This window comes from Tamandua tetradactyla, chromosome 6 (genome assembly GCF_023851605.1).
Source record: "Tamandua tetradactyla isolate mTamTet1 chromosome 6, mTamTet1.pri, whole genome shotgun sequence".
Classification (NCBI taxonomy): domain Eukaryota; kingdom Metazoa; phylum Chordata; class Mammalia; order Pilosa; family Myrmecophagidae; genus Tamandua; species Tamandua tetradactyla.
Genome location: NC_135332.1, coordinates 166098170 through 166124913, shown reverse-complemented (window position 1 = coordinate 166124913; position 26744 = coordinate 166098170). Strand labels below are relative to the sequence as shown.

At 40.5% G+C, this 26744-nt stretch overlaps 1 protein-coding gene across 1 annotated transcript; it reads left to right on the top strand.

Moving 5' to 3' along the window:
* Positions 1 to 748: 748 nt before the first annotated feature.
* HAS2 (hyaluronan synthase 2) lies at positions 749 to 26744 on the top strand. The gene is made up of 4 exons (XM_077167564.1): positions 749 to 1380; positions 11944 to 12570; positions 22366 to 22467; positions 23923 to 26744. The coding sequence occupies exons 2-4, from the start codon at positions 11944 to 11946 to the stop codon at positions 24850 to 24852; spliced, it is 1659 nt and encodes a 552-aa protein (XP_077023679.1). The 5' UTR covers positions 749 to 1380; the 3' UTR covers positions 24853 to 26744.

The following is a 26744-nucleotide window of genomic DNA, read 5'->3' as shown; positions in this document are numbered from 1 at the left end:
GTAAGGGCCACTTCAGCCATCCCTTAGGGTTGGCCATATATTTTAAGAGCGCTATTCCCAATCATCCAGAGGTCTATTTTAAATTACATTTTATTTTAAATGTGCGCTGTTTGCCCATTTTTTCATTAGGGGGCCACTTTCAGCAAACAATGAAATTATTTTTCTACTTCTTTCGGCCCACCCAAGGCGGGTATTCCAGTGTAAAAACGCTTTAACACTTGAAGTCAGTTCAGAAACTCCTGAGTTGGCGGGAAGAAAGGGTTAACCAGTAGGCAGACCTGGAGCCTTCTTTTTAGGATCCCAGCCAGCTGTTGGTGCCTCCGGGCACACTCATTCATTCATTCATTCATTCACACACACACCGTCCAGATATCCCTCCCCAGAGCGGTTGCTTAGCCCAATGACACCATTTGGCCTTACGACAAATTATTTAAACACGACGGGGAGTTTATCGCAAAGAGCGGATACTTGTAACTCAGACGCGAGTTGAGGGATTTCTAAAAAGCGTGGCCCGCCGGCTCGGCCGCTGCAGGAGAGGACGCAATCAGGTGGTGGCCAGCCTGTGTGCGCCGCATTTCTCCGCACACGTTAGCAATCAAGTTAATTGAATTCATTGGAGTTTAGAACCGGCCTCTAGCTCAGAGAGGGCTTTGAATGGCCAACTTCTCTCTCTTCCTCTCCCCCTCCCCGCCTCCCGCCCGCCCGCGCTCCCAGTTCCCTCCCCTCGCGGTTCCCCAGTCCGCACCTCCCTTCTCCACTCCCCTCACCCCCCACTCCCTCCTCGGCCCTATTAAAGCATCCACCGGCTTACTTGTTAAGACCCCCTTAAGTTGGAGGAGGCAGGAAGGCAACAAGAGCGGGGAAGGAGAAGTCAGGACGTCTGGAAAGAATTACCCAGTCCTGGCTTCCAGCAGCCCATTGAACCAGGGACTTGAACCAGCCTCAGCCAAAGACTTTCTCCTGATGCTGTGCTTCCTGGGTTCTGCTGAGGCTTCACCGGGCTTCTTTTGATACGGAAAAGGGACTTTCCGATAGCGGGGGAGAGGGACTGGAGCAAAATAATAATAATAATAATAATTTATTTTTAAAACACATTTTTTTCCTCTTTTAAGAATCGAAAGACTTAAATGCAACGGAATTAATAAAGCGAATAACAGCAAAATCTCCTTTCAAAGTGGGGGAGAACCAAGCATTTAAGACTCCCTCCCCCCCTCCCACCCATTTTTTTAAATGTTGTTTTTAAATTTTTTTTTTTTTTTGGCCGGTCGTCTCAAATTCATCTGATCTCTTATTACCTCAATTTTGGAAACTGCTGGCCACCGACCCTCCGGGACCATACAAACAGGCTGCAGAAGACTTTATGACCAAAAGCTGAACAAGGTACGTTACACTGGCGCGTTTCGGTGAATGATGAGGGTCCTCAACGGGCCAAGGAGAGGAAAGGATTTTAGCCATAAAGATGTTTTTAAAAAAAAAAATTTTTTTTTTACTGCTTCGATAGAAAAGTTCGAGGTCTGAAAGTTTCCAACTAGACTGCAAGAATCAGTGCATATTTCATATCATTGTCAGGTTTAGCAACAGAGATGTCTTTCGCTCCCTGCGGCGCTTCCCCAGAAATCCGCTACCTTTCTGGGGAACACAGGTAACCTCGCTGCCGCGGGAAGACAGCACGTCCGGGGGATGTACTTTTCCGTTCTGCATGTTCCGGAGCCGCCGAGGGCTCCCGACTTAAGAAACAAGAATTTCCACTGCGAAAGGACGCCCGTCCCCTTCCCACTTACCTTCCCATCCCCTCCCCGCCTTTTCCCACACTATGTGTGCGGAAGAAAAGTCTGCCAAGGGCCAGCGCTTTTGAATTTCGAGTTGGAAACCCGCTTCTTTCTTAGAAGGCAAAGGGTTAAGCCGCCCGGGCTCCCACACGCCGGGACCCCAGAAGACTGGCTCTAGGTCACCTCCCGGCCGCTGCCGGCCCCGCTCGGCCACTCCCCCTCTCGCTCGGGCCTGCCCTCCTTTGCGCACTCCGCACCCCATTCAAGTGTTAAGCTGGGGCTGCCCGGGCTCAGCCCGGCCCGGGTGCCGTCCCCCGGCAAGGGGTCCCCGAGGCGCGCCGGGGCACTCGCGGCCGCGGCGGGAGGAGGGCGCGCAGCCTGCTCTCCGCCGGGCTCGCGCGCTGCGCCTTTGCAGCTGCAACGTCCCCGGGAGCCAGTTCCGACGTGGCACCCAGCACGCCGGCGCTTCTTCCCGCAGCTGCAGCGCGGGGCTCGGCCCGGTGCCGGGGGTTCGGGGCGGGGTGGGGGGGACACGCGGGAGTCGGGGTGGAGGTGGAAGGCGAGCCAGAGACGGGGTTGGGATGCACAATCAACACGCTGGGCGGAATTCGTCGCGCTGTTTCCCGCCCTGAGTGAACGAGGGCTCGGAAGTGGGTCCCTGCGAACGGGAGGGCGGGCCTGAAAGGGGGCCTGTGGGAGGGCGACGACAGAGGCTTTTTCCTCTGGCCAAAGAAACGCAGCCGAGGGGAAACGGCGCTGGAGGAAAGAGGGGCTGGGAGCCGAGAGGTGGCGCCTGGGGAGGAGGGTTTACGAGGCCCGGGTCCTATTACACCGCCTCGGATGCCAGCTCCCCTCAGCGCCTCTCCCTCTCTTCCCCCAAACACCCGGGTGGGGTGCTTGGACTCAGCGCCTCTGGGGCGAGAGAGCCGGCCGGGGCCGCGCTCTCAGAGAGTGGGTGTGAGAGCCCGATCGGCCCCTCCCCGCCCAGCTCCCCACCCTTTGGGACCGATGCTGCTGAACGCGTCTCGCCTGCAGCTGCAGAGAAAAGCTCTGCTCCTCCAACCCACGTGGCTGCACTGGGAATGCCTCTGACGTCACGCCCAGAGGGGGAGGCGTGATGCAATAGATCGAGAAGCCCTGATTGGCCACCAAGGGCTTCCCCGAACTGGAGGCCTGAGTTTATATCCACTTTCACTCCGCTTAGAGGCAGGCGAGGAAGTCAGCACTGGGGCTCTCCTGAAGAAGGGGGTTGGTAAGAGGGAGAACTGCTAACCTGCCTCTGGTAAATTTCAAGGCATTTTCTCAGACTGCTTATTCCGGTCCAGCAGATAATATATCTTTGAGATGTTAAATGCATTAGGATTTTTTTTTCAAATCATTTTAAGAATAAAGTTCTTAAAGGTCAACGCATATTCAAACTTCAGTCAATGCTATTGGGCTTAAAATTTAAAAGTGGGATAGAACAAATGTAATTGGCTCATTCATTGTATTTCATTACATGTTTCTAGGGGCTTAACAAGAGTTCATGTCCAGGAGGAGGTACTGTTTTTCCAGTACCCATCAGACTCTACCAAAGGTGGTCCGAGAATTTTCTTTTGCCATTCTTTTACACTTTCAGTGAAAGGTAATTCCTTAGAAAATGGCAGAGTCTCTATTGTAGTGTGTATATTACGTTGTGTCTCCAGTTCTGACACAAATAATTTAGAATTCTAAGATGACAATACTAGGTCATTGTAATTAGCATAGCATTCCTTCTATTATTTTTCCTATTTTTATATTACTTGAGTTGCATATTGTAGATTATCTGAGTTGCTTTTATTGTAGCTAGAAGTGAATCCTTACTCTACCAAAGAAAGTTATGCACTTTATAAAAATTCAAGGACTTAAATTGGTGACTAGCATCAAATTTGAATGCCATTCTCTACTAAGCACAGATTACATTTAGTCACCTACTTTCCTGGAAGAGAGGAGTTATGTAACAAATAAGAAATTTACTAGAAAGTTAGGTGGCTTGGAGCTAGTCATTTTTTCTGGGTCTATAGAATACAGCCTCGGCCCCCCCCAATATTGAATTGCATAAATACTTTTTCACACATGGTTTCCTTACCAGATAGTTATTTTTAAAACAAAATTTCCCTGAATTGTTAAACGCAAATTGTATGCCTTTCTTCATTCATGTTTCATTATTGGCACTGTGGAGAAGGGTCCAGGGTGCATATCTCCTTTGGTGAAGTTTTGTTACTCACTTACATTTTAAATCAATGAACAAGTCATTTTGTTCTTCATAAACCTTCCAGCTCTTGCATAAAGTGGAAGTGATGAGCTGATGTAATGGAAGAACCCACTGTCCCTTTCTGGGTTCTCCTTTTATCCCGGCACATCCAGGCTGTGTTCCTCCAGAAAGCTGAAAGGACAGAGCCTGTGGCAGCTGGTATGACAGCTGAGTGGGGGAAAGCTTCCTGAAGAAAAATCTCCGTCACTCTGACTTGGTTTTAACCCTTTCTTCTTTAGTAGCAATCTGCATGGAATATAAATGTGTTATAACATTGTAGATATCCTTAAATTAAATCAAGTGTATTTTGAATGCCATCTATATTGCATATATATATATATAGCCTAACCCATCATCTAGAAATGTTAGTGGTATGAGTAGATACAGATAACAAGATCACATTCTTATTTTGTTATTAAAATAATAAATACCTATTAATGAATGCCTCTTAAATGGATACATGTATACTCAAGATGCAGTTCACATCTTCATGGAACTCATGATACAAAAAGTGTACTCAAAGGAGTTTTTGAATAATCTGATCTGGCCTATAAGAAAATGAAATAACTACTCTTTATCACATGCTTCATATGTTTCAGGCACCAACTAGATACTCTGCATACATTGTATTGAATTCTAAGCTGCAGAGAGAATTTTATAATTAGAGGAAGTTTCCTCAGAAAGGTTCAATGTAAGGGTGTGAGTAAGGAGTGAGGATGAAATTTAATCCATGTCTTTCTGATTATAATGCCTACACTATGCTACAGTTGGCTTACACAGGTTTCGTGGCTTAGACAGGTTTCATGGGAACCCAAATTGGGGAGAAATCACATCTGATTGAGAGAAATCAGGAAAGATTTCATAAAGAGATATGACATTTGGCCACCTATGGCTACATTGACCTATAGAGATAGTGCCGGAGAGCTAATACAGATATGTATAAAGCCAGGATTCCATGCCTAGTCTTTTTATCATTTTCCACTTTACTGCACTGTGAACTAAGTTTAGGATAGTGAAGTTCAGGAACCAACAGGCATTCTAGAAATAATTGGTTAAAATTATTTAAAGGGAGAGAAACCTAAAACCTGAAACTCTGGATGCAGATACAGCTCGAGTGGCAAGGCCTTTGTAAGGCTCCCATCCTAACCTTGCAAACTTGGCTCCAGAGTCTTGACTAGGATAACTACAGAGAAAAATGGAGAATAAAACAGCCACCTGCAGAGTCAGAGAGGGAGAGGAAGGTGGTTAGAAGGGGAGGGGAGAGCAGAGCTTCCCTCCTGTCTGTCCCAGAGAAGAGCATCTTCTAAAGAGACTTCACTGGGTGCTTCTGCCTCCAATTTTAGTTAGGGCCAGAGTTGCAGAACAGGCATCAGGCATGTGTGTCCGCACAAATGAGGTCATAAAAACCTTCTTTGTCTTTAACTCATTGAGTCCCAAACGTTGCACCTCAGAATCATGTGGGGAGATTTAAAAAATTCTGATGCCCTGTTTGCACCCCAGGGTTTGATTAACTCAGAATGTTGTGGGAACCACACATCCGTCATTTTTTAAGATCCTCCAGAATTCCCATGCTCAGCAAAGTTTGGGAATGACTATTTTAGCCATTTGATCAACACAGCTTCCTAACCCACTATTATCAGGCAGCTGGCTACCACATGGAAATGTCTTTTAAAAAATTTCTTATAAAAAATCAGGTTTCGGGCGGGCCGCGGTGGCTCAGCGGGCAAAGTGCTTGCCTGCCATGCCGGAGGACCTCGGTTCGATTCCCGGCCCCAGCCCATGTAAAAAACAAGCGGACAAACAAAGTACAATAAAACAAGAAAATGTTTAAAGATGTTTCCCTTTCTTCCTCCCTTCCTTCCTTTCATCCTTCCTTCCTTCTCTCTGTCTTTCCTTCCCTTCCTCCCTCTCTCTTTAAAAAAAAAAAAAAAATCAGGTTTCCATGCTTCTTTCTAGTGTCATCTGCCTATACTAATATTCTCGATTCTAATTATTCTACATATGATTATCAGCTATTTATATAATAATATTCTCAAACCGAATTATTCTGCATATGGTTTCAAGCCTATTCACCCCTGTTCCCATTACAGCCAAGGTTTAGGGGTAAAGAAAACCTGTGTTCCATAACCGGTTCTGCTACTTATTATATGTGATCTTAGCCAATGCATTCATTAAACATTTTTTAAAGTATTTCCTATCATCCTCTGGGCTGTTTGAATGTTGACTGCAAGTTAAAAAGACACTGACCTAGGGCCGGTCACGGTGGCTCAGCAGGCAGAGTTCTTGCCTGCCATGCCTGAGACCCAGGTTCAACTCCAGGTGCTTGCCCATGCAAAAAAGAAAAAAAAGACACTGACCTGGTCTTCAGTGCGTTTTAGAGAATAATGAGGAAGAGAGAATGCAGTTCATAACAAGTTACTCTTCCTTTATGTTAAGACATTGAAGCCATTAATAACAATAACAAAGTAACAATGATAATAACAACCAATTATTAAGTGCCTACTATATTTCAAGTGCTGAAGAATACATACATTGTCCTTATTAGTTACAGTAACCCTGCAAGGGTGGTATTATTTCCATTTTGTGGATGAGGAAATGATGCTTCAAGAGTGGTTACCAACAAGAGTTAGCTCTCTACTCTCATCCTTCTCTAAGTAACTACAATGAAGGGTGTAGAATGGAGAACGTACGGGTAATAGCAATGCCAAAATCAATAAGACTTTTAATCCCCCATCCCCCTGATTTGAATTTCAGAGACATTTAGTGGATTGTCCCAGGACACATGACTCAGTCATAGAATGTCTAATGGTTTTTCTAAGTTTAGATAGCTAATATGAGGTAGAGTCTGAAATTGAGTCTATCTCTTCTGATCCCCAATCCTGTTCTTTCCACCAGCCCACATTATCACTTGTTAACTAATGAACAGGAAATTCAAAAGGAGGGAGAGTCAGGCTGATTAGATAGTTACTGGCAGTGGGCGTTATTGAACTCTGACAGTTAACAATGTATTTTTGTAAGATATTTTACATGACGAGTTCCTTCTTTTAATCTCAGTCTGTTTTGTGGCATCAATATGATTACTTACATTTTATCTATGATGCTGAAGATCATAGATGTTATATAACTTGTTCAACATTATCCAACCATTAAAAGGAAGAGCCAGGATTCTTTCACGAATTAGTCTAGTTCCAGAGGCCAAATTTTTCCAGCTCTAAACTTGCGAAACACTGTGTGGTCAAATGGATGGTAGATGGGAGAGCTGGGATTTGAATACTAGTATATCTGACTTCAAAGCTTTGCTAATCTTTAATACCATATAATTTCTCCAGCTGAAGCATCAACACACATGTTTGCACTTGCAAATCATTAAAACCACAACACAAAGGATTATATGGATAAATGGACAATAAATACTGTCAGAGTACTGGAGTACTCTGAAAGATGATCCCACTATCCCTTATGCTCCAGACTTGACCCCTGAATTTTGAGTCGCTTAGAATGCAACTCAAAATTGCCTGGAAATACCTTAGGTATCTTCTGGAGCTTGTCTTGAACTCCTCATGACACTTAACTTTAGACTGCTGAGAAAGAAGTGATGGCACTGGCTAAGAATAAGAAAAGAAATAAATGCTGGATAAGGGGGACCGTAAGTAAGGGTTGGCTTGCTCCTCAGCAGCTATTCACTGCCCCCATAGCAAAGGGCAGGGACCCAAGTCCAATGTGCCAAGCCCTGTCTTGGGACACTCAGAGCAGTTGATGGAGACACATGAGACCCTGTTGTTTCGGAGCAAACACAAGTACTTCTTGGAAAATAAAGCAGGGAGTGAAGGCGGTGGAGGGGAAGGCTGTGTTGTGGGAAGGTCTCTCTGAAGAGGTAACAATTGACTTAACCTTTGCAGTCTTTCCCAGATGCTGACAACTAATTTGAATTCGTGTCAGCTTCTAGATCCAAAACCAAGGGACCACTTCATGAAAGCCATGGGAACTCAGTTCTTGCCAATGTACTAGAGCAGAGAGATAGGACTATATTTCTCCCTTTATTTAACTCTTTGCCCTCTGGCTAATATAATAAGGTTAAAAGGCTGTGATACCCTATAACCCATAGAGACCCACTTAAACTGTGTAAGCCACCAGCAAGGCTTTTTACCTGTTCAACAGGTGGAAACAATGGGAGCAGTAATGGCTTTCTTAGGGTAAAACAGGGTTTTGGCTATTGGCATTTGGAGCAATATTGCTGTTGCATAGATGGAGTCACTGGTTTCCCTTGACACCACCCCATTCCATGTCCCTTTAGGTAGTGCACATATAGGAAAGTCTATGAGCCCAGAATTTTACGTATTAGCTGGCTTTGTGTCTAAACTAAATTGAATGCGAATTCCATATTTTGTTAATGACAGGAAACAGTTTTCAAAGTTCTTCACCAATCTTTCCTTACATATCAAAATTGTATTGGCCTGAAAGAAGATGGCGCTACCTATTTTGTCATGAGGATTCAGATCTGTTCAGCAAATATTTATTGAAAATTACTCTAATCACTGGTATTATGCCTTTGTGTGGATTCTACTCCTGGTTTTGTGACTTTGGTCAAGTTACTTAAATAGTCTTGGTTTCTTCATCATATGTATATATCATTTATAACATGAGATAAGTAATCCATTAAGATAAAGTAAAGCAAAAGAAATGAAACTTTCTCAGCTGATTAGAACTAGTGCTGAATAAATGTTAGCTGCCATTATAACAATAATTATGATGATTTTAATCAATTAAGTTAAATTCATTCATTCAACAAATGTTATTGCATATCAAAGACAAGCCAGGCAGTGTTTTATTTCTTTGGGGTACATCAGTGAAAACAGATTTAAAAAATTCCATGATTTTGTGGGGCTTATGTAATGGTATATCTAGCCATTCCTTAACACTTGGTTTGGCCCAGAATTCTGTGGAAAATAGTACTTAGTGAATAATTAATTGGCTGTAAGCCCAATAGCAATTTAAGAGTCAATTAATAGGCTAGTATTTGATAGGGCACAAAAATCCAGGTTTTATATTTTACGTGTTTTTGGAATATAGATTTCTCAATCATTTTCCTATCTAGCAATAAACTCTTTTGATCTAGGATTGTGTTAACCATATTTTCCAATTTAACAATAAAGGCACTTGCTTGACAAGGAGAGTGTGCATAAGAAACAGCATTTGAATTGGGGATTGTCTCAGAAACTCGAACACTTATGGTATCCATATCTATGAAATCGTCCAGGGGAAATTATAAAGAAACACATCTTGGGTGTCACTTTCCGAGATCAATGTATTCCCTCAACAAAGCTAACTCCAAAAGGTGCCTTTGCCCTTTGGTCTGTATTGAGATGCTGTATGTGTCATATTAGGCAACAATGAGATATCTTGCAAAAATATAAAGGTTTAGTTCTAGCCACATTGCTGCAGCTTACTAATAACTTTTCTAGGCTTCTAAAGGACATTTTGTGGATGACGATGATGTAAGAGGGTGTTCCCACTTTAGCTGTGGCCAACAGATGCTATGTGAACACTCTACGTCCACGTGTGCTGATAAAAGCAAGGAAAATGTGAATAATGGAAAAGAATGGCAGGCAGTGCTTTTTGCTGGCTATGGTAATTTTAAAGTCAAGCTAAATACACACTTAAGCTTCTCTCTGGCAAAGTGTTTTAGTCCCCTTGAAATTTTTCACCCTTGTGAGAATGACTCATGTCTTGGAAATGACAAGTTTCAAGTCTGGTGCTCCCAGCATCTCTGTATTGGTTAATGCACTCTTTGGGAGTTTCCAGCATCCCACCAGCAGTGTTAATTAGTGAGGGATGCTGTACTCTCTTGCCTTTAGCTGAAAACTCAGTATTTACCTATTCCTGAGCAGCCTGAACTTCTCACTTGTATTATGATTACCTTTATCAGGCTTACATATTATATACTTTTTTTTTTTTTTTTGGCATGAGCAGGCACCGGCAATCAAACCCAGGTCTCCAGCATGGCAGGTGAGAATTCTGCCACTGAGCCACCGTTGCACTGCCCTATTACATACTATTAATTCTTACATAACAGCTAGAAGTGAACACATACATTTTTTTCTTTCTACTTCCTAGTTAGCAAATAATTTAAACTGCATTGCATTTTCTGCTTTTGAAAAACACTTTCACAAACAAACACTATTTCATTTGCTTCTAAGCACAGACTCATGAGGGAAACTTTGACAAATACTATCATTTCCAATTAACAGAATAAAATGCTGCCCACAAGCAAGAATCCTGGTCTCCAGGTTGCTTTACATTACCTGTGTAGGATACCCAACTAAACTGCCAAATGGATAACGAGTAAACAAATAAGCAAAAACCTGGAAGGTTATTTCTTGCTAACCCAAGGGACCAAGGCAGGTATACCTGATTGGCAGTTGGCTTCTTTTCCTGTGCACGGTCCTTGTAGCTTCGGGCTCTGCAATCTGCCAAGACCTTGTTGATAGGTGTAGTAAACCTGTGGAAAGGAAAGTGAGGTTGGGAGAGCCCCTCCCTCTCTCTTAAAAGCCCTTACTGGAAGTGGTACATTCCAGATTTCTAGAGGCTCGAATTCCATATCCATGCCATGCACTCTGTGATCAGGAAAGAGAGGTAACACGGTGGGTGAGCAGTCACATGAAGCTTCCCGAAAGAACAATACATACCTATTCAGGACCACCTCAGTGGGCAGTACAGGGAATACAGTGTGAATGGCGTCTCCGAGAACTGAACAATGTGGTCCTGCGACTATTAACAACCAAAATGATTTAAGTGATGTGTGGGCATTTAATTTAGTTTTCATGTGGATTAGTAAAATTCAGTTAGCTTATGAAGCAAGAGGTAGGGCAGGGATGATTGCTTAGCATAAGTTTCCTTTTAAAAGAAATGTATTTAGTTTGCAAAAATTAGTTGAGTTAAAGAAAAAGATTAAGGACTGGGAATTCAAGTGCTGAAATTAAGCATGGTATTATTTCATTAATATATTTTCTACAAACATTTATTATGTGCCTGCTAGTTCCAGGAAGTATACGAGGCCAGAGAGATACAGAGTTGAATCCAAAAAGACTCCTGTCCTCCAGGGTCTTACCATAGAGTGGTTAATGATGGCAGATAGACACCTGACCAAAGGACGGCAATTCAGAATTGCAGGGGCTTTGGTAAATGTTTGTGCAGGATACCTAGATAGAGATAGAGAATTTTTAATGCTAACAGGGACTTTGGAAATGATTGGGTCTTAATACCCTCATTGAACATGAAGGAACTGAGACGAGAGAATTAAAGTGACTCATCCAAGGTCATGCAGCTAGTTATGGAAAGAGCTAGAACTAGAATCCAAGTGTCTTCTTCCCCAGTCTCAGCTCCTTGCATGGACAGGATGTGAAATGAAGAATTTGCATTGGGGATGAGATGATATTACACGTGAGAAATTTAGAAAAATTCTCCCATAGATTATTCACTGATGAGTACTGGGGGAAAGGAGGGGTGGGGCATGGTACAGGAAAGAAAGACTACTTTGAGAGTTCAGAAATTTAGGTTCTAGGTCTAGCTATGATCATATTACTAAAGTACAGGCTTAGACAAATGATCTAAGACACTAAAAATAATACATCTGTGTTTAACACATTAGTTTTCAATTGTACCTTATATCATCATCTCATTTGATTCTTGAATGCACCCTCTAAGCTGTGCTAGAAAGGCATCCTTATCCCCATTTTGCAGATAAGAAAACTGAGATGCAGAAAGTCACTACCTAGCTAAGTAAGCCACTCATGGCTAGAGGTCCTGAACGTTTCTAGTCCAATCCTCTCCCCGTGAAACCTTGTATATAACATGTGTGGGACAAGAATGGTTAACAAAGCCTATCTCTTTATTATGTTACAGATGCATTGTGAGAGGTTTCTATGTATCCTGAGAATAATTGGAACCACACTTTTTGGAGTCTCTCTCCTCCTTGGAATCACAGCTGCTTATATTGTTGGCTACCAGTTTATCCAAACGGATAATTACTATTTCTCTTTTGGACTGTATGGTGCCTTTTTAGCATCACACCTCATCATCCAAAGCCTCTTTGCCTTTCTGGAGCACCGAAAAATGAAAAAATCTCTAGAAACCCCAATTAAATTGAACAAAACCGTTGCTCTCTGCATTGCTGCTTACCAAGAAGATCCAGACTACTTAAGGAAATGTTTGCAGTCTGTGAAGAGACTAACCTATCCTGGGATTAAAGTCGTCATGGTCATCGATGGCAACTCAGAAGATGACCTTTACATGATGGACATCTTCAGTGAAGTCATGGGCAGAGACATATCAGCCACTTATATCTGGAAGAACAACTTCCATGAAAAGGGTCCAGGCGAGACGGATGAGTCACATAGAGAAAGCTCGCAACATGTAACCCAATTGGTTTTGTCCAACAAAAGTATTTGCATCATGCAAAAATGGGGTGGAAAAAGAGAAGTCATGTACACAGCCTTCAGAGCACTGGGGCGAAGTGTAGATTATGTACAGGTAGGTCTCTAAAATTCCTGCCAGTGCAAACATACATTTAAATAAAGCGGCTTTTGTATCTCTCCAGTCATATGCTATAGCCCATCCCTGTCCCTTCTGAGCACAGTACCTCCTTTCAGTTCATTTGAAAACAGCATGGCTGTTGAAAACACATTTTGAAAGAGAGGAAAAAAAATTTGTAAAACTGTTAGGACTATCTATGAAAATGCTTAACTTGTGCAGTGTTATTGGTTGGAAATCAAGATTATTTTAAATGAGACCCCTCCCTCCCTTCCTCTTCCCCTCCTTTACCTTCTCTGCCCCCTTGATTCTGCCAAGTCAAATCCAACGTCATTCTCCACCCTCTTAAACTCTCCAGCCTTGTAAGAAAATAGTGTCTGCCTGAGCATAAGGGTCTGAGAAAATCTGCAGGCTGAAGAGAAGGCTGTAAAATGTTTCTCACAGAGCCTTGGCAAAATGGGGTTGGTAAGAACAAATTTGATTTTAAAAGGATAAGAGTTCAAAATTGAGAGAAGGCAAGAGGGAAAGAGAAAGTGGGGGGAAAAAAATCCCCAAAATGTCTGCAAGCAAAGCCAAAGTAATGTTTACTTCACTCCCCAAACAGCATTACCTCACCCACTGCAACTTGACCTTTGAAAGCATGTGTGATGCTGTTTGTTTGCACAGAAATTAGGCAGCTTGTACCCTTCATTAATTCTCTGACTGCTCGCTGTAGGGTTTCTACCCTCCTCATTCTCATAGAGGCTTTCCTTAGGGAATTAGTAGAGTTCCTATGAGTTTTCTAGTTATAGGTTCCTGCAGATACTTTAGTTAGATTTTGGCTATGATATTGAGATGGGAGAAATGTCCTTGGTTTAAAAATTTCACTGGGACATTGTTCCACTCCTTTTAAAAATGAGATCATGGTTTCCAGAAGCCCCATATATTTTTAAGGGCCTTTACTGCCACAAAGTTGTGTCTAATGGGTTTCCCAGTTTAGTGGGATGGGACTGAGCACTGGCTTTAGTGTCAATTGCTTGAGGTTCTAATCATAGGGATTACCCAGAGGTATTGCCTTGGGCAAGACTGGGCCTCAGTGTTCTGGAAAGAGTAAACCAATTTCACCAGAATGTGGAGACAATTATTTCAAATAATGTATTCGAGGTGCTTAGTAAACATTGCTAATGGTATTAGGATTGCTCACATAATTAAAGCTGTTTCTGCTGATGTTACTAGTACTCATCTTATCATCTAATTGTTACTAGAAAATTAGTGTGCCTCTCAGTTGTAACCACAGGGTTAATTTTGTTTACTATCCAAAGAATTTTGCAGTATTTCTTCAGTGTTTACCAATCTGGACATTAATTTTGCTTCTAGGGAGGTGGTAGAGTTTCATTTCCAAATTTCTCCTAATTTTTCAGCTGTTGGGTCTTACACAATTAAGGTTCTTTCAAGTATCTCTGGACCCTCAGAATTTACATGGTGCAACTTCAGGCCAGATGAGAGGATGACATGACATTTTTAATGGAAGGGATGACTGTGGAACTTAGAGAAGATTTGAAGAATGAAACTCTGCCTAAAATGAGGAAACATCTGTCTTGATATTTTGCCTTTAGTTCTAGTTAAAACAACCTCTGTTTGCCATCCCTAATCAAGGCCTCATTGTGTGGGTTTTTTTTTTTTTTTTTGACTCTGTTCCTCCCAAACCCCCTTCTCTCATCAGTCTTATTTCGAAATTTTGTTTGTATCCTTGACGACTTTACACAGTGCCTGTCCAGGAAAAAAATAATACAAAATATAAAATGTTAGAATAAGCTTCCTGCTAGAGCCCTTGTCAGGCTTGAGAACTGCCCTTCCTTCCACATAAATTGACCCAAGCAGCAGCTATTCCCAAGGGCTTGACCGCCCTTGGCCAGACCCAAGCCAAACAAGGGTAAGAAACTTCTTTGCATTCTGAAAAACCTGCTACTTCCATCCTGCCATCCCCCATCCAACTGCCCAATAGTTAACCTTTTTTGACCTACAAAAATGGCAGTTTCATAAGTTTCAGACCAATACCCTCTCATCCTCTATCCAACTAACCCAGCGTTCAAGAATCGCAGAGCAGAAGCCACAGAGAGACAAGGAGAGAGGGGGTAGGGGGTGTTGGGACCGAGCATTACAAGTGATTGAACTCAGGGTGCAGTTTAGATACAAGGAAATGGGGGCTGGAGGAGGAGAATTGGCCATCTGCTTAGGTCATTGCTAACCTGGCTGGAGAATACTGCTTAACTACACAGAGAGATGGCCAAAAAGATTGGTTTCCATTGCGGCTGGGTCCTTGACACTGGTCCGCACTCTTTTCACTTGATCTTGAATAGATTTCTTGCTTATTGCTCTCATGACCTATTATTTCATACCTTCCCCAGTCTCTCAGCACCCTACCCACACCCCTCCCTGCTTAACTACTAACAGATGACCTTGCCTCCTATTAAAGAGGAAATAAAAATCACTGATTCTGAATGCTGCCCAGAGCTTTACTCTCTCCTCCTTCCAAAGTTTAAGGGGACCATCTCACTTCCTGTCTCAAGGTTAACCTTTCCAGCTGTGCTCCTAGTTCTTTTAGATCTGCTCCCTCTGGTCTCCTTCAGAAGGTTTTGTCAAAACCTCTGCTTTAATCTCTGGTCTTTTCTACTGATACTGTGTCAGCCTTCCAGCCATTCACATACTTAGTGCTGACATGCAATACCAAGGGAAGTTCTACTCTAGGAGAGAAAGCCAGTGTGGTAGCAAATTTATCTGATGATGCTTATTGCACCTTCAGTGATGAGAGAAGACAAACAGATGAGTAAAAATAAAGTAAAAAAAAAAAAAAGAAGTTGAAGAGAATGAGAAATAAAGGGGTGCATAAGGAAGATTTTCTTAATTCTGAAATATGTTTTGTCATATTTGGAGAATAAGATTAAGAGCACACTGAATGGGGAAACCTGAATTCTAGCTCCAGTTTTTCTATGGGCTGCAATTGAAATATCAATTGAACTGGTAGAACAGATGATCTCTTAAGACCCCCTTCTAGCTCATAGTGTAGCTAAGAACTATTTTAATTTCTCTGACATCTAAATTTCCTTCAGACAACATTCTGAAGCTCTGGCAGAATGCAATCAATATAAAGCAAAAGCGGGTATTCTAATTTTCCTTTAATTTATCCCTTGCTATCATGTTTCTCACTTTACTTATAATCTGCTCCTTCCCCTAAAATTGGGTTCTTTAATATAAACTGTGATTTAAGACCACCATAATGTGCTCTCATGCTTCTTTCCTTTAGCATGAACATTTGACCATTTGGAATAAGGGTATTTCTTGGCATAGGCTTCAGTGCTGACAACATTTGGTTTCTCACTTTATCAGCTGGCTTGTCACCTTTGCTTTGCACCTTCTATAACTTTCTTTCATGTTGAGACTTTCTTAAAGAGGTAAAAAGAATAAATAAATGATTCCTTTTTTCACCTCAACACTTGGAAGAGATTCTAGGTTTACCAAAGGCTGGACTAATTTTATAAGAATTTGGATAATTCATTCCACCAAGTAAGGCTTATCTCTTCCTAATTCTTCTAAGGGCAATGGAGAAGCATTAAACAGCTCTGGTTCTTGTAATGTAGAGACCTGGAGGCTCCCCACTGGCTTGATGTGAGATCCCTATAGCATAAACCCAATGACGTGAAAGGAATATCCTCCCTCCCTTCCTCTCCTCTATCCCCAAAGGAAAAGCTTTCCTCCTCTTTCTGGAATGGTTTTATTAATTTCAAGGGGTTTTTGTAGCTCTGAAATTCTTAGGATTTTACATTTGCCACTTCAGTGAGATATAGGGCTTAACGTGAGACTGCTCAACTTATCTGTATTCCATTTATCCAGAATGAAAATAAATAGAAATCAAGAAAAATATTTGATCAAAGTATCATGCTAATATTGATGATACCCTAGAAGTTTGTTATAATTTAATAAACGACCATATACTATGAGCTTTTGGCTAACCTTTATGGTTATATGAGAAATTTTAAATTGTGAGCAGTATTCTGTTTGTAAAGATATTTCCATATTCTAATTGTTCAGTTCCCCTGTCTCCTGCATGTATATGATTCTATACAAATTATTATTTTATGTATACTCTTTTTCACCAGACAATGCTGTCCTCAGGGTCTAGATTTTTAAAATGATCAGTGTTGACACCCATTCACATACTTCCAAAATCAAAGATTTTGTTGCTGTTTTAATCAACATCACATTTAACAGGTCCAAGGTCAATGAACAGATGCCAAGTCAAGTTTGGATGCAACAAGCAATTCTGAATGTTTCTACAGGTCCAGCTTCTTCTCTTTACTGCATGATGTACTTTCATATTTGTATACCCAGGGTTATATTCCAGGCCATAAATGAAGCCAGTGCAAACTTCTCTAATGACTTAATTTCTTTTTCCTAGTCAACAAACCCAACTTAAGCCCTGTTACACTGCCTGCTGAAGAGTTCAACTTGTTGAAATTTGGGGGTACTGGTGTATGTGGTTTTGGACTAGGCATTGATTTCCTGCTCTGTGATGGAATCAGGGCTTATTTACAGTAATACTAGCAAGGACCTTCTATCTTTGAACTAGTGTCCTGAGTTTGTGCCTCTGATTTTGTTTTATCACCTCTTAGTATATGTGACTTCTATTTCTTGAGCAATTACTATGAGCTAGCCACTGTTAAGAGCTTCACTGACATTTTCTCACTAAATAATCATTATAACAAACTCAGGAGGTAGATATGATTATATTTTTCATTTGAGGGAGCTTAGGGAAGTGAAGTAAGGAGCCAGTGGAAGGTAAATGTGGGCTTGGGACCCAGATCTCTTTGACTTGAAATCTTTGCATGGAGTTTTCTCTTTTTTTCAGTAGTGTCTTTCCTCTGATGGTATTCTGCTAGGGTTTCAGGGAGGCTGGCATCACCTTGTTTGTTTGTTTGTTTTTAGTAAATAACAATTTGTAAAAATGTTGGTTCTGGTCCCTACTCCTTTTAAGTAGAGAAATGGGTGTGGGGGGTACTTTTCATTTGCTACATGGCTAAGTTGTAGCTGGGCAGCTGGGCAGTGGGTCATAACCAAGAGTAAATTCCATTCACTCTTGAAATGGTCTCACAGAGTCAAAGTTAAGATGAAGGGTCAAGGTTAAGACAGGATTGCACCTTACAAGCAGGGAAAGGGTGAAGACTGTAGCAGCAAAAGGGTCTTGATTTATTTTCCTCCAGTTTCCTCACTGAAGGCAGCCAGAGTAATTAAGATTTCCTTGTGTTGTGTCAGCTCCGGGTTCCCTGTGCAGTAGTGTGTGGAGGATCCATTAGTCTGAAAGAGAAGGATCTTAAAAAAAAAAAGTGAAACATGGAGACACTTGGCTTTTTACACTTGGGTCATAGAATTTGAAAGGCATTTGCTAGAATAAATAACAGTATTTCTGCAGGGAATTGTAAAATTGTGAGGTAGGTTAACTTTCAGATCAGTGAGATAAGTTGGAACAGGCAGGAAGAACAGACACGAATGAATCTATGTATCTTTATCAATAGACACATTTATAGGTCCAGACAAATTTGAATTTTGTCATTATGGTAAATGATTCTTGATATGTAATCATTCCCTTTTAGTAAGTTTTTTGGTGTGGGCTTATTTAAATGGGAATATAAAAATTAATTATATACTATTAATTAATACCATTGACTTATATCTCTACAGTCTTATAATTCACAAACACTTTTGTATGCGGTGTCTCACTCTGATGACATGATGATGCTAAATAATTTGTTCAAGATCGTAGAAGCAGCAAGTTCCAAGACTTAAGACTTTAATCTAGATCCTTGGTTCTTAGGGTATTTGTTCTTATAATAGGTCAAATTTGGGAAAAGAAATTTGGTTCATTAACGTTCTATATTTTTAATGTAGTTACTGCTACTTAGAAAACACTAAGTTGGACCCAGCCTTAAAAAAGAAATCTACCATAATGAACATCAGGGCTTAAAACATATTCATCTCACAGGAGACCTGGGTTCGATTCCTGGCCCATGTACCCAAAAACAAAACAAACAAAAAACCCACATGAACAAAATTTCCTATGATATACATATTACATTTCTGCTTCTGTATGTGTGAATGTATAGATACAGAAATACATATATGTAGGGAAACAAAAAAATAACAACATATTTATCTCAACTTAGCTCCTTTCTTTTTATGAAAGTAGAATTCCTTCCCCACAACCAATTATTTTAGACCAGGTGTCAGCAAACTTTGTAAAGAGCCAGATAGTAAATATTAGATGTTGAAGGCCATGGGGTCTCTGTGGCAAGTACTCAACTTTGCTGTCATAATGCAAAAGCTGCCACAGACAATATATGAATGAGTGAATAAGGCTGGGTTCTAATACATTATTAATGAACACTGAAACTAAATTTCATATAATTTTCACTTGTTATAAAATATTATTCTTTTGATTTTTTTTTTTTAACCATTTAAAAATGTAAAAAGCCTTCTTAGCTCACAGTCATATAGAAAAAGTGGCAGGCAGGACTTGGCCTACAGGTCACAGCTTGCCAAGCCTTGTTTTAGATGTAGGGAGGAACGAAGAGGGAAATAACTGCCTGCAGGAGTGATTGTCTTATGCAGGTTGGTGAATCTGTTTAGGCTGAGATGGCCACTTTCTTCCCTATAATATCTTCCTCTTGCCATTTTTCACTTATTTTATTCAGATGTTAGTGGCTTTGCTTCATTTCCTAGTGCGGAATCTTATGACTTGTGGTTTAAACCAATTACAAAGTGATACATTCAGTGTGACCAGTCATTTTGACTTGTTCTCTAATTGCTTCCTGCATACAAATCCTGTCCTGTAGTTATTCCCTTCGTGAGGGTGAGCTCACGGAATGTTCCCCACAGATTCTAGCCTGAAGCTAAATAGTTGACATTTGTGAAATGACATACTTATTACCAATGGGTGAAGAGAAAACTGGAAATTTCATCTCTACTATACTGATGAAGTGCTAGAGCTACACTTTCTTTACGTCCTCGTAAGTAAGTACTGTTATGCCCACGAACACATGCTTTTCTAGACTGCCAGGCAGTGGGTCTCCTGGTGGCATTCCATCAGCAAACAGCATGCAGACACTGAACTCCCAAATCCCGTAATAACAAACCCCTTCCCGAGAGATTTTTGAGAGTTTTCCCTTCAGACACAGCTAACCCCACCATGAGAACAACCTCTCTCAGAGAACTTCTGGCACTTCACTATTGGAAACTGGGAGGAGCAGAGACCAATTTAAATGGGTAGAACCTCAGAAGTGTGGTTCAAGTTTGGTTATTTCAAAGAGGCACTTCCCCGACTTGCTTGTGCTTGCAAGCAAGGCTGAGTTATCTAAACACGTTCATTCTGGACTTCCCCTTTCCTGTTGTCTTTAGTCTTATTTTAGCTTTCTGGTTTTACCTTTCCCAGTTTAAGTCAACAGAGATGGGTGTGACCACCTGGATTCTAAAGGTGGCTTGACTTTGTCTTCTCCTTGCTCTATCCTCACTTTCTCTATCCTCACTACAGTCTTCCTGCCCAGCCTGTAGCCATATACGCAACAGTTATCAAGTCAGGGAGAGGCAAAGCATCACTTTTGGAGGCATTTGTCTAGGCCCCTGTGCCTTGGGATGCCTGGATACATAGTCAACTATTAGCAAAATCTTACTGTCTGCAATGAAAAATGCATGCCTAGCTTCTGCCTCGTCGTTACTATTATTTTTTCATAAAATAAATAAGGGCTCACTGGAACAAAATGGAATGTCAAAAAGCTAATTAAATGTACATAGGTGCTTCTAAACAAGCAAAATAAAATACAAAAATTTGAAAGTTTATCCCCAAATTGCTATGATGCCTCATATGCTCCTTAAGTCAGGAGTTTCATAGAAAATTAAATTTCTCTTTTTACCAACATTTGTCATTAAACTATAAACTTTTCAGGAAAAAACAACTGTTGGTAAAACTGAAACGGACATTTTTAGAAATGTAGGTTTAATAACTCATGAGGGACTTATACTTCACATATTTAAAGTCTCCTTTATAAATCTACTAATCTTAGTTTTACAATTTTTTATATTCAAAACTGATATATCAAATCCCAACTATTTTTATAAAAAGTAGTTTGGAGAACTGTTAAGACAATTTTGATATAAATAAGTAGACTAATTCTGGACTAAATCCAACCAGTGTAGCCAGACTAGACGGCAGAATGATAGGAATTACAGATAAGTCCCTAGTCTCTGCCAGTCATACCACACTGGTTTATCACATGCCAATTCTGATCCATTTATAACTACTTCCTGGAGGATGCTTGGGTTTTGCTGCCTTCATCAGGGAAAGAAAAAAAAAGTCCAATTAGGGATAAGGAGGCACTTCTTTCCTACTTCTGATTTTCTTTGATCCTGTAGAGAAAGTTCCAACTCCCAGGATAACTCAGTTGGGCCAGTCCCAACCACCTCATGCCATCTTTCCCAAGAGAAGAGGAGTGATTTAATCAGATTAGTGAGTTTGGAGGAAGGAAGAAGTATGGGTAGCCCAACCTCTCCTTCCCGGTTTCTTCTGGGAGTGAGCTATCGTAGGTGAGCAGGCATCTCCCATACCTTTTGAAAAGGCACACTCTGCATCTGCAGAAGGAGGCCAGCCCCACTTCAGTGCTGTCTGGGACTGAGCAAGTCCGTCCAACACTGGGGAACAGTATTATGATGAAGCACATATACAGATATAAGCCATAGTCTCCATCCATATCTTTATCAATAGAAAGGTGATATTTTGGTTTGTTTTCTGCCTTCTTTATCTGTTTTATTTTTTCAATTGGTTTAGAAATCAGGCTGGAAAGCAAAGTACTATTTATAATCCCACTCACTTGGATCTCACAATGCAAAATCTGTTTTGGGTTTACTGGCGACACCCTTGTCTAAAGAATTTCTATCCCTGGTCTAGATGAATTCCAGTAAATGCACTGAAGGTGTATTTGGTTTTGTTTCAGAATTGCTTTTGTTTTTGACTCGTGTAAATCAGTTTTTCATCTATTCATAGAAAATGTTCATATAACAATTGTTTTAAGAACAATGATTGGCATTTCTAGAATGGCTTAAGGTGACAGATAGATGCTTTTAAATATGTGACCCTAAATGAATACTTTACTAATGCAGAATAAAAAGGTGTTCTGAAGGTCATCCTAGTTCTTTTCCTAATGCACTACATCTCCTGAGCCCAGGAATTATGGCCATCCGGTTCTTCAACTACACAGCCATCTGCAGAATGGATGTTCTTCCATCTTTTAGCCACCATATTAAAACGGAAAAATAACCCCTGTAAAACATACCCCACTTTCAAAATTGCCATAGGGTTTCCAGAGCATCATGAGGGCTAAGGTGCCTGAAAGCCATATTAAAGACAAATAAGAACAACAACAAATCAGAACAAATAATAATAATAATCACAGACATCCTTGCTAATCAAGAGTCCAGGTGTGTCTGGGATGTGGGACTTTCATTGCTAAAATTGGGAAGTCCTTGGCTAGCCAGGATAAGCTGGTCCTTCTATGAGGTATCCCTAGAATGATCACTTGAACTGCTCCAATCAACAGAATCTTTAATTTAAATATTGAGCTTGCTGAAAAACAAGGTCTTTCTATTGGCCATGATATAGCAAACCCTCTGTCATCCTTGTGATGCTTATTGACTCTTGTGAGTTTTTACTATATGGAGAACACTAATAATATTTTCTTTTCTTTAAATCATTCTCTACTTTCTTCTTTGCAGGTTTGTGATTCAGATACCATGCTTGACCCTGCCTCATCTGTGGAGATGGTTAAGGTTTTAGAAGAAGACCCCATGGTTGGGGGAGTCGGAGGAGATGTCCAGGTACGTATGGCTTCTCTTTGTGCTTCACATGCCTTTAGGAGCATGAATTCTTATTCACTGATTCATTAAAAACATAGTTACCATGCACCATCCCTGTGCCATATATTCTTATTGCTAGAGACATGTTAAAATGTGCCCTGTACGTACTTCACTATCTCTTCTCCTATCGAAATGGAAGTAATTTAGAATTTCCTTCTTTTGACCCGCAGTCTAATTCATATCTACACTGACTGTTTATGTTATAAACAACATAACATAAGTGCATAATGATTTATACTGTATTTCCTTGAGCCATAACTTAATGTTCTGCTAAAATCTGTTGTTGATGTACACTTAGTTGCATGGGAGGAAATGGATTCTTATATCTTATACTTATGTATTTAAAATCTGGCCAGTAAGTGGTTGCTCAGAAATTCATATTAGGAAACAATGGACGAAAAGAAAACTAGGAACTCAAATTCATACTAATGAGAAGAGCAAAGATGATTAATTAATAAATGGGTTCTCCAATACGACCTATCATTTGCTATCAGTGAAGACAAGACTGGTGGAAGAAATATTAATGAAAATAAATTGTGGAATGGAAAAATAAATATGTGAAAATAGTGAAGCTTAAATAGAGTATGTTGCAAGCATGAGGTTAGATTTTAGCAAAAGGTGAACTACCTGGGAAAATTGACTCACAAATCTAGGTATTGCATTGCTGTATAACCCATGTTGCATGTGCATGATGACAGTAAAGGTATAGAAAATGCACTAGAGAGGACTGAGAAATAATCTGGTGATAAAAAGCAAGCAAGCATGCAAAAATCCAGATGAAAGCTAAACAGAATTGAGAGCAGAGAGAATTTAAGAAATATCCTGAAGAAGCTGATAATTTTTCTTTATGTAGAGAGCATTGTGTCCAGATTTAAATTTTGGGAGACCAGGGAAAAGCTTTTTTATCATTGGTAGTACAGAAAAGTATGGAGGAAGGAGAAAGAAAATTAGCAGCCAAAGATGGGAGAAATTGAAAATTAAGCAGAACAGGAGGGAATAGCACTTAAAATCCTTCCATACTTATAGGGAAGGAAAGACTGTCTGGAAGAAGAATTTGGTGACTCTGATCTAAAGCTTAAAAACAATCTCAATATCTTGACACATCAAGAGCAAAAAAAAAAAAAAAACCCAAAAAGAGGACAGAGAATAGATGAAGTATAAAAAAAAAAAATTACTTTCAAAGAATCCGTATGAAACACACACACACCACTACCACCAATACCGTATCAAAATAATTTAGTAATACATATTTGGAAGAAATAGGATGTAGCCATGACAAAAAGAGGGAGGAAGCCAAAAAACAGGAGCTAAAAATACTGAACCTCTATCTAGGCAAAAACCTCAGCATGGTGCAGGTTTTGTTGGCACCTCTGGCAGAAGCGTTCCTTTTATTTATTCCTTTTTTCCTTCTTGCAGATTCTAAACAAGTACGACTCCTGGATCTCCTTCCTCAGCAGTGTGAGATACTGGATGGCTTTTAACATAGAAAGGGCCTGCCAGTCTTATTTTGGGTGTGTCCAGTGCATTAGTGGCCCCCTGGGGATGTACAGAAACTCCTTGCTGCATGAATTTGTAGAAGACTGGTACAATCAGGAATTCATGGGCAACCAATGCAGTTTTGGTGATGACCGGCACCTAACAAACAGGGTGCTGAGCCTGGGCTATGCCACAAAATACACAGCTCGGTCCAAGTGCCTTACTGAAACACCGATCGAGTATCTCAGATGGCTGAACCAGCAGACCCGCTGGAGCAAGTCGTACTTCCGAGAGTGGCTGTACAACGCCATGTGGTTTCACAAGCATCACTTGTGGATGACCTACGAGGCAGTTATCACTGGATTCTTCCCTTTCTTTCTCATTGCCACAGTCATCCAGCTCTTCTACAGGGGTAAAATTTGGAACATTCTCCTCTTCTTGTTAACTGTCCAGTTAGTAGGTCTCATCAAGTCATCCTTTGCCAGCTGCCTTCGAGGAAATATCGTCATGGTGTTCATGTCCCTCTACTCAGTGTTATACATGTCAAGTTTACTTCCCGCCAAGATGTTCGCAATCGCAACGATAAACAAAGCTGGGTGGGGCACTTCTGGAAGGAAAACCATTGTTGTAAATTTCATAGGACTAATTCCTGTATCCATTTGGTTTACAATCCTCCTGGGTGGTGTGATTTTCACCATTTATAAGGAATCTAAAAAGCCATTTTCCGAATCCAAACAGACAGTCCTAATTGTTGGAACGTTGCTCTATGCATGCTATTGGGTCATGCTTTTGACACTGTATGTGGTTCTCATTAATAAATGTGGCAGGCGGAAGAAGGGGCAACAGTATGACATGGTGCTTGATGTGTGATCTGCCATGGTTTGCTGTTTGCAGTCACATCCAACACCTTAGTTCCTCTAGGGACCGTACAGTATTGTGGTACCAGAAAACGCCACCAAAGGAGACATATCACTGCTGCTGGGACTTGAACAAAGACATTTCTATGGGTTTATTTTGATTCTGCCAAAGTAAAACGATATATCCAACAAGAAGAAACTCAAGATTTAGCCTGTTATTTCTATGAAAATGGGAGGAATTCTTTGTTTATGCACTTTGTCCTGACTGTGCATCTGCCTGACAGTGTTTTGTCCTATATACCTCACGAGCCGTGCTTTATGTGGGTTATCATGGAAGACAAGGATTTTGGAAACTCAAGGAAAAGTTCTTTCAACCTATACAACCTAACTTATGGACTTTTTTTGATAGCTAATTTTTTAAGGAAGGATTTTCTGTTTAACTACCAAAAGAAATGCCAAAGGAAATTTTAAAGGCCGTTGGCTATGCTGTATTTTTATATAATTGTACTGTGTTTTAAAATTTTGTATGCCAATTTTTAAAACAAATTTTTGCATACTCTATATTTTACTTCTCTGCCAAAATACACTTGTTTTCCTTTTTTTTTATAAAATAGGTTTTGAAAAAATTCATACTTAAAAAAAAAATTGCCCAAAATGTGAAGCTTGTTGACTGATGTTGTTCAATGATAGAAAGAATAAAATGTTTCTCTCTCTCTCTCTGCCTTTTAAAATTGAATAGTTTGTTTCTATGAAAAAAAAATTTAAACATTCAATATTTTGAACCTTCCCCCCCACCGCACTTCTTTTAGAAAGTCCCATATAACTGTCACACTTTGGGAATAAAAACATATATGTGTGCACACACACACAGTCATTGAAAACCAAGGCCAAAGGGGTAGAAAAGTGCAATTTTTTCAGAAGATAAAAGGGAATGCTGGTCCTCAAAAGACATCACTAGACATGCAGCATTGGACAAAACATGAGTATCAAAGATATCTGTGCATGTTCTGGCAGTGCTTTCCCAAGACAAGTAAAATGGAAGGTGGGAAAATGACCTCCATGATTTGGACAGAGACAATGCAGTTCATGAAAGGTTTGGTTTTGTGGCTTGAATTTGCCTCCCCTTTTCTATCTCTCAACCATGTTTTACCCCTCTTTTTTTCAGTTTGCCAGTTCACTTTACATGTGAGAGAGAGGGTTACACGGTGGAATTGGGTACATCACAATATAAATCATAGAGATTCAAAATTGGCAGATCCAAGCTCCAAGCATCCTCTTTTACTTTCTAGGAAGGATTTCTTCTGAGTGATACAGATAATTGCTTCATCTTTTCTGATCTTGGCTTACATAAATGTTTACATAGTAGCAATGATATCAAGGTTTAATAAGTATATCAAGAATTGGCACATACACAAATCAGTGAACCAGAACTCTGAACTTGGCTAATTTAGCTACTCCAGGGCCTCAATTGTCCAGTTTAACTTGACACGACCAATCTTGCCTTGTAACTGGTGCTGCATTAGACCTGCGTTAAAAATGCAATCAGAGTACATGGATAGCTGCATAAAAAGCATTGTGGTGAAGCAGAGCCACAGAGAGAAGTCTGTGCTTCTTGCTTTTCTGCTACCTTTTTCTGCAGACATCTATCTTCATTTATCCTACCTGAGAGAAAGTTGCATTTTCTACCTTCAGAGTACAAAAAGGTACAAAACATTCTGAAACCCAGACTTTCACGGATTGGAGAGCTTGTGGGAAACAAATGCACCATGCCAATAAATGAGACTAAAACTTGAGTTTGCCTTTTAACTATTTATGTTCTAAGTTAAGCTTTGATAACATTCAAATGTCAAAATCTCTCATTCTTATAAAAGGTCAAATTAATTGCCTGTATTTATTTTAGCAATT

What these genes read in the sequence shown, in the direction of transcription:
- HAS2 (XM_077167564.1), top strand. Translation starts at nt 11,944, where the DNA reads ATGCATTGTGAGAGGTTTCTATGTATCCTGAGAATAATTGGAACCACA. An exon ending in GAAGTGTAGATTATGTACAG is followed by an intron (nt 12,571 to 22,365) that starts GTAGGTCTCTAA and finishes TCTTCTTTGCAG; the next exon opens with GTTTGTGATTCAGATACCAT. An exon ending in GAGTCGGAGGAGATGTCCAG is followed by an intron (nt 22,468 to 23,922) that starts GTACGTATGGCT and finishes TCCTTCTTGCAG; the next exon opens with ATTCTAAACAAGTACGACTC.